Genomic DNA, 19,146 nt, shown 5'->3' on the forward strand with positions numbered 1-19,146 from the left:
GCATTACATCATCAATATCAGTTTTCCAAAAATGAGGTCTTTTTAAGTCAGTAGGCTATGTACAGTAACTTGTTGCAAATAATATGCATGAAACATTCTGTATTCAAAATTGTGCAAATTGATGTGAATAGTTTCAGTATCCCAATTTATTTATTTTTTCCTGTAAAGAATATTGTTATTGTGCAGTTCAGTGATAGTTCTTCATCCCTTTCAAGAAGCATCTGCAACATTATCAGTGGGAGTGATCAAGTATATTAGATTTCTGTTCAGCTGCCTGATCTACTTTAAATGGTCAGTGTGTGTGTGTGTGCGTGTGTGTGTGTGTGAGAGAGAGAGACAGAGATCATTTATGTAATTGTCTTGTTTTATATTTATAAAAAATATGCTTTGTCTATGTGCTGAGTAGCCTATTCAAATGCCTGAAGCTTAGAACACCCGAAATTTTTTAATATTTGATTCATGACCAATTAAAGCATGTTGAAAAAAATTAAATAATAATACAAATACAATGGGCTACTAGTACACCCCACCAATTATTAGTTCAATTTTAAATTCAATAACAATTTCAATAAAATCTTAATCGCGTTAATCGATTATTTATTTGATAGATTTTCGTTCCTTTTATCAAACTAACGGTCAAAATAACTCGTTTGAACACGGGAACGCTTTCCCATTCGCGAGCCCTATATATCGTTTACTGTCTGAATATGTGTGCGATATTCAACAACACTGGTCATTTTCGTTAGATTTATTTAGGACGGAAGTATAGGATATCTATAGCAACTACAGTATAAAACCTTGCTCCTGTGGGTAAAATCCTTCTCCATAGGCGATACAGACATTATTATTCAGTAAAACAACGCATAAAAGCATCTGCCCAGGAAAGATAAAGTAGAAATAGAAGTTTTATTTTTTTTTTCAGAACCCTCGTATGATCAGTGATGATCCTCTATACCTGCGGCTCAATCTCAGGTTTCATTCAAGACGTTCATGCGTCAGCAACAGCTGTCCTGGAGCTCGTGCTGGCCCCGGTTCACAAAGACAGACTTCAGCCTGAAGGAAGACCAAACACTGAAGGTTTTGTGGAAATATTTGCCTCACTGTGACAGGTAAAGTTGTGGTCTATAGCGCTGCATGATGTTTAAGCTCGCTCAGTTGAGGGCAATGCTGTGTGTGTATCTGGAAAGCTGCAGGAATCATTTTGGCCCCCTAAGGTTTTGATTTCACTGTTGATTTAATATGCTGTTGACCATGTCTCGACAGAAGTTTCTAGCTTGATTTGAATAGGATAGAATATAAAATAGAATGTTGAGGATTTATGGTTCAAAATTGTGATGAATATTACTTTGTCATAATTTAAGTTTGGGTGTATGTAAAAATGTCCAACAGTTTAGCAGAAAGTCAAATTAGAAGGATTAAAAAAAACACATTACAGATGGCAAGTGAGAACGATTTGAAAGTATTTCTCTTTAAAATACTTGATTCTGATTGGTCAGTCATGGCATTCTGCTGGCAAATACTTTTGTATAATGACCCCTAATTGTATAATTGACCAAAGTCACAGCCAAACTCTTTCCTATTGCTGCGCTAGATTCATGTAACAAATTAACGCTGTGGTTTTTCTTTTAAAACAATAAATAAATGAATAATGAATATTAAAACTCAGTTCATTATTCATGTCTATTTTTTTTTACCATTTGTGTAAAAGGAATAATTTATTTTATCCTTTGAATTTTATTTCTGAAAGAGGCAGTTGCCTCATTTTCCAGTCTTTCTCTTTATCACTATCATGCTCATTTACTCTCCTACACACTTCTATATATGTAAATATGAACACACAAAGCTTGTTTTATGTCTAATGTGTCAGGTCTATTGTTCCAGCAGATGCTGACTGAGTAGTTGTACTCTTTTTCCCATCCCAACAGTGTATGGAGTCAGAGTTAAATATAGCCCGTGTCTTCATTTCAGGGCTCGGCTGATGATGCTCATAGTGCTCAGTTATACCCCACCATTCCTCCACTGTTAATCCATGTTGCCCTGATCAGAGGTGTAGGATGATGGAGACTCTTGGGCTGTTGGTCCCGAGACGCTCGTCAAAAGCACTCCGATCGGATTTTGTTTAACCCCGCTTCAGTTTTATGCTCTTGCCTTTCATAAAGGTTTTTGCAGGAAGTCGACTTGGTCTCATGTAAATAGCACTGTGTCAAAAGGTGCCAGCTTGCTAAATTTAAGGCGCAAGATTGAGACGTGAGGTTGGACCTTGTGAGTTTCATTGGTTACTTTCATAAGCTCAGACTGGATGTGATCAACATCTTTTTAAGATGTTAAACAGTTACACCATCATGTATATGATGCCATCTTGGGTATATGGATGGAGCAGCTATTTGGTAATTTGGTGTGGATTTGGTTGAATTAGAAGATGTGTTGTCTAGAGTGTGTTTCGTCTCTATGAGCGAGTACTGGGCATCACATGTTCTTGGACGCAGAAGGTGTTGGTTTTAGGTTTCTTTCACTGGTGGAACCATGTGATCTTCTGGTGATCCCCCTACCAGCTCTCTCCTAATTTGTGCAAAAGGGGAATCAGTTTTGAATGTGCAGACGTAAATTTGACCCGTTTCATAGACGCCACACACTTTTGTGTATCCAGAGTTTGTAGCGTTGTGACGTTATATATATTTGCACAACATGAGACGTCTTAATTAGGGCTGTTTGTAGCCCACATCATAAAATTGCCCCAATATTTTGCATTTTCTCTTTGGATATTGTTATTGATATATTTATATAAATTAGATTTGCAGTCAAGCTGCTTTATTTTTTACCAATGTTAGAATACTTTTGCAGGTTTCGTTTCCTACAATGGATTGTGGTTAAAAATCCATTGCTTTTTTGTTTTATTTAGTATATTATTGCTATTTCAGAGTTAGAAATCACTAAAAATGATTCAGTGTGAGTCTGAATGAATAAAACTGAATCACAAACAAATTTAGATCTTTTTCAAAACCTTTATAAGATTAGATCAAAAAAGTGATTTGTTTACAAATGTGGCATTTAGTTCTGATTCTAAACAATGAATAGAAAACAAAGTATTATCTGAGAAAATTATTCTCAGATCAGTATAAGGTTAACTCAGCTGTTTTACTTGTGCCCTAGTAAAATGGTCGAGCAAAGTTTTGATTAATTTGTAAATGATTCCATTCCTTTTTTACTCACAATTTGTACAGTGTCCCAACTTTTTTGGAAACGGCTTTGTACTTCAAATAATGTGAATAATTCATATGGACTATATTTATGCTTTTTTTTGTACTGTCTCAAGCTTGACAGTCCACTGTTAATAAATAAGCAGCTTTGACATTAGGAAAAATATCTCCTTTAGTGTTACACAGAAGACAGAGGATTATACTGGTTTCAAATGGCATGAGCAGGAGTAAATGATATCTGTAGTGTTAACATGCTCATATGCTTGACATGCTGAGGCTTTCTGCTACATAGACCTTTTTATGTTTCCTCAAATGTACAAATATGCTTTTCATATAGTTTTTAAAGTCCCACATTTTAGTGAATAGCTATTGACACCTTTCTATAATCTTAATATTTTGAATTAAATGATTTACCTTTTAAATGGTTTACATTTCATATTTAAAAACTTTTATTTTAGTTGATACTATTGGATCTTTGCAAGTAGCCTAAGTCTCCAGCATCCATTTGCAAGAGGCCTTATACAGACCTGAGAGAAAGGTCAATTAGACATGGCAGTGTTAAAGAGAGGCATGGTTTATATTATGACTTCTTAAAAAGACAGGCCCAGAGCACGCCTCATGTTAACACACTATAGTAATAAAATCCCTTGTTTGCACTGCTGATCATTTGTTTACAACTTATCACATAAGAATAGGGGTCAAGAAGTCATAAATGGATATAGTCAAGCTACTACTGATGATACTGAAGTGTAATGAAGAGGTGTTTTGCTCTTTTGAATGTCAGTTCTATCAGAATACTTACATGGTTTTATAATTAATCTAAAACAATTTCAAGCATTAATGAAATGCACATCTTTTTCAATCCCTGGAATACTGTTGAAGGTCAAGGCATGTTCTCTGCCGCAAAGTAAAAATAGGCTTTTATTTTCCCTTTGGATGTCAGTCAGTGACACTTTGTTTCATGTGCCAACATTGATTGTGTGTTGAAAGTATTTGGACACTTAAGCTGCTTTAAATATATATTAAGTAGAGTTCTTTACAAGCACACTTGGATCTGAACTTAAAGTTCAGATGAGTTCAGAAAAAGTTGATGTTGAGACTAATTCAGGTCCAATTTTAACTAGGGTTGGGAACTGAAACCCAATATGGCACTGAAACCTATATGACAAATCAGAATGCAGATTTTGGTGCCTCACTTTGGTGCCACTTAAACAGATGTTGATTATTTGTAGTAATATTAGTGTCCATGTTGTTTTCACATTCTGACTTAAAAAGCAGGGAAACTCAGGAAATAAGACCATCAGGAGCGTGAATGCAACACTTGCTCTGATGGCAGCAGGCAGCATACTGTTAGCTAGCTACATTAAACGTGCTTAAATTCAAATACCTAAAGGTAAACTTCCTTTGTAATGACTTGCAATGAGAAGCGTTTTTAAACTGTTCAGAACGTCAGCCAATTGTTTGAAATAAATTCCAGAATCACAGAATGAGGCAGAAATTATATTCTGTACTGTAATGTTAATTAGCAATAGTGTCTTAGTTTTTGTTATGAATTTGTTATGTTAATTAGTTGTGTTTTGTATTTACCTATATATTTATATATTTTCATATACTTTAAACTTTTAACATTTAACATATTTTTCAATTAAAAAAAATATGTATTTATTTAGTTATTTATTATTAATAATTTAACTATTCTTTAATGGCAGCGAACGTCATTCTGTGGCTCTCTTTTTTAAATGATCAGTTTAGGCAATGTTTAGACACTGTTACGTTCATGGATTTCTGTTCCCTTATTTGGTCACCTTCCTTTTCTTGTTTTGGTTAATTGATTATTCCCCACCTGTCATCAATTCCCTCATTACCTCCTGTGTGTTTAAATACCCGGTCTGTTTAGTTCCTCCTTGTCCGTGATTTTCTATGTTAAAGCTGTTATTTGTATGTTAATGAGATATTGTATTGTGAGTGTAGTATATTGTCTGTATTCTCCTTCTATTGTCAGTAAACTCCTCGTTTGATCCCGATCCTCCTCAAGCTCTTTGTCTTTCGTTTAGCATACACCCCTTACTTGTAACAGAATCACGGACCAAAACAAAATAGTTTATTTAGCGGCGTTTTTTCTTTCTTTTGATTTTTTTATTTTCCTCCCTCTCCCGGAATGGCCATTCCAGCAGTCCGTCTCCTATGCCTGGAGCAACTGGACCGTTCGCTGGAGGACCATACCAGGGACTTTCTAGATCTGGCGTGCCTTACCCACTTCCCCGACCGCTCGCTCTCTAACTTCTTTTACACCGGCCTGAGCGAGCGGTGTAAGGCACGCCTACCAGCGAACGGTCCCCGAGAGGATTTCGCCGCTTTCGTGGAGTGGGTGTTGGAGAAAAATGGATCTTCATGGACCATCTGCACCGCCGAAGAGGATATCTCCAGCCCCACTCCAGACCCAGAGACCAGCCAGCCACCATCACGCCGCATGGAGCCAGAGCCCACCGCAGCCGCAGAGCCCGAGCCAATCACCGACAGGGTGCAGGACCTCGAGAGCGCGACTGACCAGGTGTGTGAGCCGGCAACACAGTGCGTTGTGGGAGTTTTAGTGGAGATCGAGGGCGTGGAGGAAAGCCCTGCCCACTCTTCTGCGACTGAGGGTGAGCTGTTTTCGGTCTCGGGAAATGATATGGAGCAACTTATGGACCTTATGGGCTGGTCTATGGAGGTAATTCCTGAATCCCCTGTTTGTCCGCTGGTTCCGTCCAGCCCTGATCCCCCGTATACCCTGTCAGTCTCCCACTCCTACCTCCTCCAGTCAGTTCCTCTGCTCCATTTCCGCTGGTTCCGCCCAGCCTTGAATTTTCTGTGTCTCCGCTGGTTCCCCCCCCAACTCTGAATTTTCTGTGTCTCCGCTGGTTCCGCCCAGCTCTGAATTTTCTGTTTCTCCGCTGGTTCCGCCCAGCCCTGAATTTTCTGTTTCTCTGCTGGTCCCGCTCAGCTCTGAATTTTCTGCTTCTCCGCTGGTTCCGCCCAGCTCAGAATTTCCTGTGTCTCCTGTATTCCCTCCCAGCCTCCCTCTCCCACCTCCTCCTAGACCTACCAGTTCCCCTGCTCCACTTCCGCTGGTTCCTTCCAGCCCTGATCCTCCTGTGTTTCCTCCCATCCTTCCTCTCTCTCCTCCTCCTAGACCAGCCAGTTCCTCGACGTCATCGCTGCTCGGTCCTTCGACCCAGCGGCTCTGCCTTGGCTCTTAGCTCCCTCGTGTCCACCGTGGCCTGGCATCCCACCTGCTCCACTGGGCTCCCTTGTCCCTCCAGCTCCACCTTGGTCAGTCGTCGACCATCCGCCGCCTCGGGACTCCATTCCTCTGGCTTCACCTCGTCACTCCATCCCTCCGGCTCTGTCAGGCTCCTCCTTCCCTCTGGTTCCACCTCCATCCTCAGTCACTCCGGCTCCACAGTGGTCTTCCAGGACCCCCCCTCTGCCTTGGTCACCTGAGCCTTCTGCTCCACCTAAGCCCTCCGGATCCTCGACCTCACCCTGGATCTGCAGCTGCGCTGCTCCATCTTGGGCTCCTCACCCACCGGTGCAGTCTCCGCCTGTCGGCCCCCTGGTGTCGTCGGCTCATACTCCACCATGGCTCCTCCCGCCGTCGTCTCCACCGTGGATCTCCATCCTGGCTGGTCTCTGGAGGACCATGTGGCTCCTCGTGCTCCGGGCTCCTCCCTGGCTCCTCCCTCCATCCACTCCACCCTGGTCCCTACCTCCATGCTCCCTCTTCACCTGCTCTTTGCCTGCTCCTCGCCCGCCTCCAGAACCCCCACCCTCCCTCCGCTGGTATTCCTCTTGCGGTGCGAGGACGCACCTTTCCGGGAGGGGGCGAACTGTTACGTTCATGGATTTCTGTTCCCTTATTTGGTCACCTTTTCTTGTTTTGGCTAATTGATTATTCCCCATCTGTCTCCAGTTCCCTCATTACCTCCTGTGTGTTTAAATACCCGGTTTGTTCAGTTCCTCCTCGTCCGTGATTGTCTATGTTAAAGCTGTTATTTGTATGTTAACGAGATATTGTATTGTGAGTGTAGTATATTGTCTGTATTCTCCTTCTATCGTCAGTAAACTCCTCGTTTGATCCCAATCCTCTTCAAGCTCTTTGTCTTTCGTTTAGCATACACCCCTTACTTGTAACAGGTATCATTTTAAAAATATCAATTTGGCACAAGTATTGTAAAAAAAAAACACACACACATTGAAGATGGAAAAAAGTAAACTAAAAAGGAAATGAGAGATAAAAGCCACCCCTTGACTGTTTGCTGTGCCACAGTAAATCTGTGCTTTTTATTTCACATTTACTTTTATTGTTCGTTTTCATCCTAATAGTGTGAAGGTCTTTTTTGCATCTTTTCACTTTATGGATTTGGATTGTGGTTTACACATTGCAAGGATCATTCAAATGAGGAGAAGCCTGTGTGCATAACAGTCTACCTGTTGTTCTTTGCTGTAGAGACAGTAAGAGGTAACCCAGTCACAAATATTAGTATGTCATCAGACAGCATTATTTACATCTTCTGTCCTATGATGGGACTTTTTTAGACAAACCTCTATTGACAGTACAGGTAAAAAAAAGAAAGAAAAGAAAACAAAGACATGAGCCAGTGGTATATAGTACTAGTACTACTTGTTGATAACCTGATCTAATCTAATGCAATCAAGAAATATCTTTAATGCCTCTGCAAGAAGTATATTTTAAGACTTGGGGGAAACGGGCCCCTGGCCCGACTTAAAAATTGGAGGAGGGGGCGGTGCTCTTTCTCATCCTATAGTGATATAAGAGATCTTGATGGTGGCTTATTACCCTACTCTAGAATGGCACAGTGAAGATTAATATTGGTGGGAACATGACATAGAACAAAATCCATTTTGGACAGGAACCTCTTAAAGGGGACATATCATGGAAATCATTGCTCTTTTGAAATACGTTGATGGACTGTGCAGACAAACTGTTACATTTTTGTATCCTAAGCTTGAAAAATGGGTCATTCAGAAATGGTAAGCGGGAGATGTTATTCATGTCACAACCATAAGAACATAAACATTTTAAAGAAAAGGGACAAGTTCAATTATTGGCAATGGATTGACAGCAACCTGCTGTTGAAACTCAACAACTTGTGTGCTGTAGTTGGTGGAAGGATCAAGGGGAGGAATCATTTGTTTCGGGTGTTTAAAGGAGTGCATAAGTCTAGGTGTTGGGAGATGAGGTGTGGATCGGAGCTGAGTTGGCGCGTTGGCCTGTTTATTGGTGCGATGCTTGTGAAGCTGGAATGAGCAGAGTCATCGAGCTTCTGTAACTCGATGCTGCCCCATGATGGCCCACAGCAGCTGGGCGGCCACCATATCAGTGTTCATGTGGTACGCATGTGTATGAGAGTGATACACAGTGTATGTCTGCCTTCCACTTTCCCAGCCCCTCATACCCTATATACCTGGCCCCATAAAGCAATACTGAATCTTCTAAGTGTTTGTGCATTCAACTTGCACTCACACTGTAAGAAAAAAATGTGCAAAAAACCCCCCAGCTTAGAAATAGCATTGAATTAGTCCCTTAGAATAGTAGTGTGTACCCTAAATTTAGTAATATGTGCTCATATGGTACTATTATAAATCATTTAGGGCAGTGGTCTCAAACTCAGTGAACACTGCTTTAGGGTTTAAGAAGGTACAAAAGTGTCCCTTTGAGGATCCTGCCCCAGTGACAAGCAGTTGTACCCCTAAAGGTATTTTATTCTGAGAGAGCACGTTAAGTACACTGGCCAACATAGGCTGCAAACTTAACCTGAAAGTGATTTTATGACTGAATCAGGAATATACAGGTCCTTCTAAAAAAATTAGCATATTGTGATAAAGTTCATTATTTTCCATAATGTAATGATAAAAATTAAACTTTCATATATTTTAGATTCATTGCACACCAACTGAAATATTTCAGGTCTTTTATTGTTTTAATACTGATGATTTTGGCATACAGCTCATGAAAACCCAAAATTCCTATCTCAAAAAATTAGCACATCATGAAAAGGTTCTCTAAACAAGCTATTAACCTAATCATCTGAATCAACTAATTAACTCTAAACACCTGCAAAAGATTCCTGAGGCTTTTATAAACTCCCAGCCTGGTTCATTACTCAAAACCGCAATCATGGGTAAGACTGCCGACCTGAAGGCCATCATTGACACCCTCAAGCGAGAGGGTAAGACAGAGAAAGAAATTTCTGAACGAACAGGCTGTTCCCAGAGTGCTGTATCAAGGCACCTCAGCGGGAAGTCTATGGAAAGGAAAAAGTGGCAAAAAATGCTGCACAACGAGAAGAGGTGACCGGACCCTGAGGAAGATTGTGGAGAAGGACCGATTCCAGACCTTGGGGGACCTGCGGAAGCAGTGGACTGAGTCTGGAGTAGAAACATCCAGAGCCACCGTGCACAGGCGTGTGCAGGAAATGGGCTACAGGTGCCGCATTCCCCAGGTCAAGCCACTTTTGAACCAGAAACAGTGGCAGAAGCGCCTGACCTGGGCTACAGAGAAGCAGCACTGGACTTTTGGACAAATTTTGCATGTCATTCAGAAATCAAGGTGCCAGAGTCTGGAGGAAGACTGGGGAGAAGGAAATGCCAAAATGCCTGAAGTCCAGTGTCAAGTACCCACAGTCAATGATGGTCTGGGCTGCCATGTCAGCTGCTGGTGTTGGTCCACTGTGTTTTATCAAGGGCAGGGTCAATGCAGCTAGCTATCAGGAGATTTTGGAGCACTTCATGCTTCCATCTGCTAAAAAGCTTTATGGAGATGAAGATTTCATTTTTCAGCACGACCTGGCACCTGCTCACAGTGCCAAAACCACTGGTAAATGGTTTACTGACCATGGTATTACTGTGCTCAATTGGCCTGCCAACTCTCCTGACCTGAACCCCATAGAGAATCTGTGAGATATTGTGAAGAGAAAGTTGAGAGACGCAAGACCCAACACTCTGGATGAGCTTAAGGCCGCTATCGAAGCATCCTGGGCCTCCATAACACCTCAGCAGTGCCACAGGCTGATTGCCTCCATGCCACGCCACATTGAAGCAGTCATTTCTGCAAAAGGATTCCCGACCAAGTATTCCGTGCATAACTGAACATAATTATTTGAAGGTTGACTTTTTTTGTATTAAAAACACTTTTCTTTTATTGGTCGGATGAAATATGCTATTTTTTTGAGACAGGCATTTTGGGTTTTCATGAGCTGTATGCCAAAATCATCAGTATTAAAACAATAAAAGACCTGAAATATTTCAGTTGGTGTGCAATGAATCTAAAATATATGAAAGTTTTATTATTATCATTACATTATGGAAAATAATGAACTTTATCACAATATGCTAATTTTTTTAGAAGGACCTGTATAATAAAATATAAAGAAGTGGTTTTCAATCTTTTACTTTTTCTTTTTAAATTTATCTGACCTGTAAGGAGCTCCGGAAGGGTCAGGTTCTTTTCTAGAATCAAATCACTGAACATTATGAGGGTGCTTTAGCCTTCATGCACATCTATTTTGCTTGTACCGGCTTCCTTCTTGCATAAATCTTGAACTTTGAAAACCACTGTTAAAAACCACTTTAATTTCACCTAATCTTGAAGTGTGACCAAGTGTCAAGTTAAGTCAAATGTAAAGCCAAATTAATTTGCATAGCTCTTCACATTGTTTAAAGCAGCTTTAAAGAAAGTAATATTGCTAATATAATGCCTTATTCATTTAACAAGTTGTAGGGCTGTGTGAAATGATATATAAAGGTAGTATAAGTGATTCTTTTATTTAGATCTAGTTATTTTCCAGTAGATAAAGTGTTCAGACCTCGCTTTGTGTATTGGCTCAGCACTGAAAACAAATGTCCTGGCCACATGTCAATGTCTATGGACCAGTAGTTCTTTGATAAGTTGTAAGGATCACTGTCAAGACCAAATGCTTTCATTTAAGCAAGTAATAATTTATTTTACTCCTGTTTTTGCAGCTTCCTCTATTAGCACCAGCCAGGTTGCAGTATGTTTTGCTACTCAGTCTGACAGCATGTTCCGTCTGAAACATAATTGAATAGTATCTATATGGTTAAATCAGGGCATTATAGAATTAATAATCAAGGCTGTGCATTTCGCATTAGAGAGTGTGTTGAAACAGAACGAAACAAAATGGCAACCTGACACACAGAGCCTCCTCCGCTGAAGTAGTGGGCTGCCGTTAGTTGTGTCTCTGTGAACACATCGTGATCTATGTAAGTTGGCCCTGGGTGACTGTGCCTGCTATATTAATAAGAAATATGATGTTCTAAAGTAATGATCAATTCTCTTTGACACTGTGGGAAAATATCCCACTGCTGCTTGTCTTGCACACTTTATCAGTGCTTTGACACATTTCTCTTACAGGTGAAATGTGAAAGGTGAACCTCCATGCAGAATGGAGGTTTGGCTGGTAGTAACTCATGTCTTACAGGGTGTATTAGTCAGCCAAGCATACATCTTCAAGGTCAGCTTGTAATGCAGCCTTTCTTGGCAGTCCACAGTCATCTTAACTGACATTCAAAACCTCAGTGGTGTACAGTTATTGTTTAGAAATACTATATATTTCATTACCTTATTAATGTGAATTAGGGTGACCATATGAGCGATTTTCCCAGAACGCGTCCTTGCCAGGATTTTTATATTGCCTAAAATATCCAGATTTTGGCTGTTTGTGCTGTGCAGATCGATCATTGTATGACATTCATAAGAGCTATAGAGAGCAGAGCAGACGGCTCCTTATGCATTAAAATCACTCTCTTGGTACTGTGGTGTCATACAATGATCGGTGCACAGCGGCGCTTTAAGTTGAATAAACGAACAAACACCTAACATGTACGTGTATTTGCATTGCTTTGATCGTTCTCTGTAGATCTCACCTTCTCACGCGCCACGATTGGTTGATTATGTACCATACCTGCATGTTATTGGTCAAACTAATTTGGATGTTTTAGGCAATATAGAAATCCTGGCAAGGATGCGTCCTGGGAAAATGGCTCATATGGTCACCCTATGTGAATGGAAGTGGCTCACAGCATAACATTATCAGAAATCTCTACTTTAGGCTTATGTATAACCAATCTGAAATCAACAAAGAGTCTTAACCTTATACAGCCTGCTGTATCATATTGGATACGCACATTTCTAAGGCCTCTAAAACAAGATCAGAACTTTGCTGAAAATCCTTCTGTTGTCTGATTGATTTTATGCTTTTGTAGTGAGTAAAGTATCACGTTTAGTAGATCTTTTTAGTATATATTTTGTAGCCATTTAGAATAACTTTTTAATATTCTTTTTACAATATATAAAAATTTTTTTTTGCTGTGAAATATTTTATTTTAAGTTAATGTACAAATAACTTTTATATTATTAGTAATATATTTAAGGACGAACATTTACTGGACTGGAACAACCTGTTTTACTTGACTATCCATATATATATATATATAGAGAGAGAGAGAGAGAGAGAGAGAGAGAAAGAGAGAGTGACAGCTTATAGGCATTAAATGTAAGTAGTCTGCTACTGTCATTAGATCTCATTTATTTAATTTACAAGCTATCAGAATTTTATTTGACTTTTTGGCCATATAATTTTAGCAACTGCACCAAATTACTTATTTTTCATCAGTTTGAGCCTCTGAATAAAATGAAGGTATTTTTTCCTCCTTGAGTATGAGCTCCAAATTCTCATATGCTCCATATCCTACTACATAAGCCATAAAAGCCTGATGTATCACATATTATACTCAATAAAGAACACTTTTTGTTGTTGTTGTCTTAGAGTTTAATGAACTGGTCCATTTAAACAAAAAAAAAAATTCTCACTAGTATTTCCATATGTCAGACTTTGTAATGTCCTGATCCCATTCTGATTAAAGCCAAAAACTACTCAACTGCAACTAATGGTGCAGAAATGTGTTTCGTGAACCATTCTTGAACAATTTTCTACCATTTACTGCGTCATGCGAACATAATCCAAATCTTGTTTATTCTGTGTAAAATAATGATGTTGTAATGCATATTTCATTTAACAGCCAAGTCTGTTTTTTTTCAGATGTATTCATGTCCACAAGGATATATAGTTGAACAGTGAGGATGTACTGTACATGTACAGTAGGTATATTTGGCCAATATTGTTGTACTTAAAAGAAAAACAGAAAGTGAAAGTAAAAGGCTGTCCCAGGATTTTTGATGAGGGGTTTCATTCACAAAAAGCTTCTGGTTCAGTTGAGACTGTTTGCCATTAAAGATTGGTTTGTTTAGTTGGTGTACACACGGGGTTCTTTGGTGTTCATCTGAAATTTAGTAAAGTTCACAGTTTGTATAGTCACAGCCGGTCCTACATTGTGGAAGTGAACCATTACTGATGATATAATTGGGATATTTCACACTTATTTAATTATGGAACTTTTCTGGAACAACACTGAACTAAACGGAGTAAAAAATTGCCAGTTTTATCTTCTGCAGAGCTGCTTTACAGCTTACATTGAATTTGTATAATAATTTATTCATTTTAACACTGTTGATTTCACTGTTAATTAATGTGAAACAATCTGTATTATATGAAGCACTATAAAAATAAATGTGATGATTTCTTTATAGATGCTTGAAAAATTAACTAGGGAGAGCAGCTCTAATTTTTTGCATCTCTTGCAATACGTCCACAACAAACAAATGTAAGCAAGTTTTGGAATGGAGAAAGTTTTTCTGAAGTCCATGGTAAATCCATCATAATTCAAATATATTTCCACTCTCTTCCAGGAGCTTGGTGTAGAGATTCCCCGTTGTGGTGGTATCTCTTCGCGATGCCAAGATGGCAAGCCTGCTCCCTCCCACAGGCACCAACGTTTTCCGACGATTCACCCCGGAGTCGCTGGCGGAGATCGACAGGCTCATCCAGGAGAGGAGCACCAGAGAGGATGTAGAGGGGGTTGAGGAGGTGCCAAAGGCACCGAGCATTGATCTGGAGGCAGGAAAGGGCCTCCCAATGATCTATGGTGACCCACCAAAGGATCTCCTCAACACTCCTCTCGAGGACCTAGACCCCTTCTATAAAACACAGAAAGTCAGTCTCAAAGCCATAAATGTTAAATACAGAGCTCTGTGTTTAAACCTAAACCTCTGTTTTTTTGTTATCCATAATTGTTCTTAAGCCTTTGTGTTAACCTCTTTCCCATTTGCAGACTTTTATCGTCATAAGTAAGGGAAACACAATCTTCAGGTTCACTGCTGAACCAGCACTGTTTTGTATCAGTCCTTTCAGTCTTGTCAGAAGAGGAGCCATCAAAATTCTTATACATTCATATCCTTCTCATGCCGTCATATTGATAGCATTTTGGTAATGATGATAATGATGCAGTAGAATGTCATTAGCTGTTTGCCATATTTACCTTGACTGTACTTCAAATTATTTAGTATGATCATCATGATCACCATCCTGTCCAACTGCGTGTTCATGACAATGAGTAACCCTCCAGCCTGGAGTAAAACTGTCGAGTAAGAGCTGCCTCGTGTGAACACACATTTTTAGTGGAAGTGACTTTTCTAAATCTTTTGAGTACTAGCAGAAGACTCAAATAATTTGGAGAGATTAAAATTTATGGAGCAATAAAAAAAGGAAAATATCCATGTGAAGTAATTACACATATCTGCGTTGGTAATTTTTTAGTAGTATTTTAAAATTATTCTATATGTGTAATAGAAAAATGTATACTTGCGCAACAGATTTATACTGTATGTATATGTGCAGTATTAATACTAACACATTATAATTGCGACACAGCAACATATATTTATGCTAATTTATTCACAAGAAAGGTTGATATCGATATATTTATTTGTTGTTGTAGGTATGTTTTTACTGGTATATACACCTTTGAAGCAACAATCAAAGTTTTGTCTCGAGGCTTCTTCATCGGACCTTTCACATTCCTCCGTGATCCATGGAACTGGCTTGATTTCATGGTGATCAGCATGGCGTGAGTATTTCAGTTTATATATACAGAACGACTATATATACATACACACATGCGAATATGTTATTAAAGTAATAGTTTACTTAAAAATCCTTTTGGCCATTCAAGATGACGTTGTTTTATCATTTGAACAGATTTGGAGAAATTAAGCATTACATTTCTCACCAGTGAATCCTCTGTAGTGAATGGGTGCCGTCAGAATGAGAGACCAAACACCTGATTAAAACATCACAATAATCCACAAGAAATCCACACCAATCCAGTCCATAAATTAACCATCAATTCATCTTGTCACCCAGTCTTATGAATTGAAAAGCTGAGTGTTTATAAGAAACCAATCTATCATTTAGGTGTTTTTAACTTTAAACAAGCCCTCTATCCACAATATTGCTTTTTTAGTGAAAAAGTTGTCTCGCCTAAATCAGGAGAGAAACATGCACAGATCAAGCACTGTCTACTCCAAAACAGTCAAAACCAGTCCTAAACAAGTATGTTGGTGGATTTTGATGTGAGAGGGAAACAGGAGCTGGATTTTTTCACTAGAGGAGGAAGCGTTTTGGCAGTTTAAAACCCTAAACACCTTAAAGATCGATTTGTTTATTACAAACATGCAGCTTTTCACTTTACAAGAACATTAATGGATGGACTGGAGTGGTGTGGATTACTTGTGGATTATATTGATGTTTTAATCAGATGTTTGGACTCCCATTCTGATGGCATCCATTCACTGCAGAGGATCCACTGGTGAGCAAATGGAATGCTTAATTTCTCCAAATCTGTTCGGATGAAGGAACAAACTTGTCCATATCTTAGATCGCCTGAAGGTGAGTACTTTTTTGGGCAAATTTTCATTTTTGTGTGAACTATTACTTTAAGAAGTTGTGGTTCTTCAAATGTTTCTGATGTCAACACAAGTGACATCCTGCATGCTTAGTATCATTCAAACACCTTCTCAGTTACTGTCGGCTAAAGCTGATATTTGGCCACAATGGCTGACAGATCTAAATATAACATACATTAAAACCAATTACTTTCCACTGCCATGAACTGCAAACCCAAATAAATGAACTTATTTTTACCATTGAACACAAAATCTGAGATGCTGAAGACTTTGCGGATCCATTTTCTATGTTCAAGTTTCAAAATGTATGCAAAAGCACCATATATGTGTTATAAAATTGGCCCATACAACGTTTTCTGTATTTTAGGCATATTATACATTAGCTGATTTGAGGTTTTATTGTTTCCAGGTACATCACAGAGTTTGTAGACCTTGGTAATGTGTCAGCACTGAGGACGTTTCGTGTGCTTCGAGCTCTCAAAACTATCACAGTTATTCCTGGTATGTAATAGATGTATGTAATGTAATGCTAGAGTACTTAAAAAGGCACACAAAATATAAAACCACAGCAAAGCAAATGTTTTTTTTTTTCTTTTATACCTTTGTATGCAAATATTTATTTATGGAAATTAAAGGGTTAGTTCACCCAATAATCAAAATGATGTAATTAATAACTCACCCTCATGTCGTTCCAAACTCGTGAGACCTCCGTTTATCTTCAGAACACAGTTTAAGATATTTTAGATTTAGTCCGAGAGCTCTCAGTCCCTCCATTGAAACTGTGTGTACGGTCTACTGTCCATGTCCAGAAAGGTAAGAAAAACATCATCAAAGTAGTCCATGTGACATCAGAGGGTCAGTTAGAATTTTTTGAAGCATCAAAAATACATTTTGGTCCAAAAATAGCAAAAACTACGACTTTATTCAGTCTTTTGTTCGTTATCTGGCTCGGCTCGGTGTTCATCTTCAGTTCTCTCTACACAGCAGTTCAGTCAGTGTACTGTTTGAGTACATGCATTACTCCGGGATATTGGTTTGTTTGAACTCAGAGGTAGTGTTAACCACATTAAAAAAGTTAACATCTTAAGGCATTTGTGGATTAATGCGTATTGGAGACGCAAACCGTTTAAAATGATTCAGTTCGATTTGGTGAACTTGTTCAAAAAGATCCGGTTACATCGGATGATTCGTTCGCGAACCGGATATGACAAACTTTTTTGTTAAGAACTCTCTCACAACAGACACGGAAGAGAAGACAATGCTGAATAAAGTCGTAGTTTTGCAATTTTTGGACCAAAATGTATTTTTGATGCTTCAACAAATTCTAACTGACCCTCTGATGTCAGATGGATTACTTTGATGATGTTTTTCTTACCTTTCTGGACATGGACAGTAGACCGTACACACAGCTTCAATGGAGGGACTGAGAGCTCTCAGACTAAATCTAAAATATCTTAAACTGTGTTCCGAAGATAAATAGAGGTCTTACGGGTTTGGAACGACATGAGTGTGAGTTATTAATTACATCATTTTGATTATTGGGTGAACTAACCCTTTAATGGCACCTTTGTATTGTATTGTTTTATTCAACATGAGTTTTATATGTCTTACGTACTAAATACAACAACATCAAAAAAAAATTCTGTTGCATATTTTCCATTATGCACTTTCTGCTCAGGTTTGAAAACCATCGTTGGGGCTTTGATTCAGTCTGTCAAGAAGATGGTAAATGTAATGATTTTGACTCTTTTTGCGCTGGCTGTATTTGCCCTAATTGGCCTTCAGCTGTTCATGGGAAATTTACGTCACAAGTGCATCCGTTGGCCCATTGCCAACAGCACCATCTTTGATGACTACAACTCCACCATGGTCAATGACACCACCCTCAACGTAACAGATACGTTCGATTTCAAAACGTACATAGACAATGAAGGTGAAGTCAGGTCAATGTTATTAAATATTTCCAATTTTTACTCAACTTTGTCATCACATAGTTAAAACAACAGTACTAACAGTGTTTAAAAAAAAGAACTAACAGTGCTTGTAACTGCAAGATAATAATATTATTTTTGACATGTGAAAACTATTAGAATGGTATAGGATTTTTTTGCTTTGTGAATTTGTGATTTGTTTATTTATTTGGCTAGTCACATAGAATGAAAATTGTAATATATGAAAATGTTAATTTATTTTTGGCTATAAACTTTTTATACTCGTTATACTCTGCAGAAAACCAATACTTTCTGGAAGGAAGTTTAGATGCTTTAATATGTGGTAACAGCTCAGATGCTGGGTAAGTTTGTTCATGTTTAGTAATTAAAAATGCTTGTACTTTAATATAGGTTGTGTATAATACAAGGTACTTTCAGTTATTTCCAGTAGCTAGTTAATTGAAATACATCATAAAAGCAACAAAGATTTATGAATGAAAAAAATAAGATTAATGAGATTTGTTATCTCATGTAATAAAAGGAGGTGCCCAGAAGGTTACACGTGTATGAAGGCTGGACGAAACCCAAACTATGGCTACACCAGCTATGACAACTTTGGCTGGGCATTTCTCACCCTCTTCAGAGTCATGACTCAGGACTACTGGGAGAATCTCTTTCAGTTGGTCCGTTAACAAGTCATTTTTATGTTTGTTCATCTGTTGGAATAGTATATGCAAATTAAATTCCATTTCCATCTTGTTTAGACCCTTCGTGCTGCTGGGAAGACCTACATGCTCTTCTTTGTGGTGGTAATCTTCCTGGGCTCTTTCTACCTGATCAATCTGATCTTGGCTGTGGTTGCGATGGCATATGATGAGCAGAATGAAGCCACCTTGGCTGAAGCTCTTCAGAAAGAAGAAGAGTTTCAAAGATTACTTGAGCAACTCAAGAACCAAGAGCAAGAGGTCAGGTGACAAGCATATGGTTTTACTTTAAAATACAGTTATATTATTTAAAGAGCTTGAAGACTAATGTTACCTCAGATTCACAATGTAATGCATATCACATTCCCAAACAGTTCTTCCAGGATTTCGCTGAACTTTTTTACGATTTTTGCAGCCTAAAATGGCTTTTC

At 38.7% G+C, this 19,146-nt stretch overlaps 2 protein-coding genes across 3 annotated transcripts in view; both read left to right on the top strand.

Moving 5' to 3' along the window:
- Nucleotides 1-786: 786 nt before the first annotated feature.
- LOC132120934 (sodium channel protein type 4 subunit alpha A-like) lies at nt 787-14,606 on the top strand. Its single transcript, XM_059530154.1, has 3 exons — nt 787-1,109; nt 14,026-14,329; nt 14,448-14,606. The coding sequence occupies exons 2-3, from the start codon at nt 14,078-14,080 to the stop codon at nt 14,604-14,606; spliced, it is 411 nt and encodes a 136-aa protein (XP_059386137.1). The 5' UTR covers nt 787-1,109; nt 14,026-14,077.
- A 46-nt stretch (nt 14,607-14,652) lies between these two features.
- Nucleotides 14,653-19,146, top strand: part of LOC132121236 (sodium channel protein type 4 subunit alpha A-like) — a 38,232-nt gene continuing 33,738 nt past the window's right edge. For both annotated transcript variants that reach the window (XM_059530440.1, XM_059530442.1), the window contains exons 1-7: nt 14,653-14,760; nt 15,114-15,242; nt 16,490-16,581; nt 17,759-18,013; nt 18,310-18,373; nt 18,553-18,694; nt 18,776-18,976. In XM_059530440.1, coding sequence (XP_059386423.1) covers nt 14,681-14,760; nt 15,114-15,242; nt 16,490-16,581; nt 17,759-18,013; nt 18,310-18,373; nt 18,553-18,694; nt 18,776-18,976 — 963 coding nt within the window. In that variant the 5' untranslated portion in view covers nt 14,653-14,680. The remainder of the gene's footprint in view (nt 14,761-15,113; nt 15,243-16,489; nt 16,582-17,758; nt 18,014-18,309; nt 18,374-18,552; nt 18,695-18,775; nt 18,977-19,146) is intronic.

Source organism: Carassius carassius, chromosome 39 (assembly GCF_963082965.1).
Source record: "Carassius carassius chromosome 39, fCarCar2.1, whole genome shotgun sequence".
Classification (NCBI taxonomy): domain Eukaryota; kingdom Metazoa; phylum Chordata; class Actinopteri; order Cypriniformes; family Cyprinidae; genus Carassius; species Carassius carassius.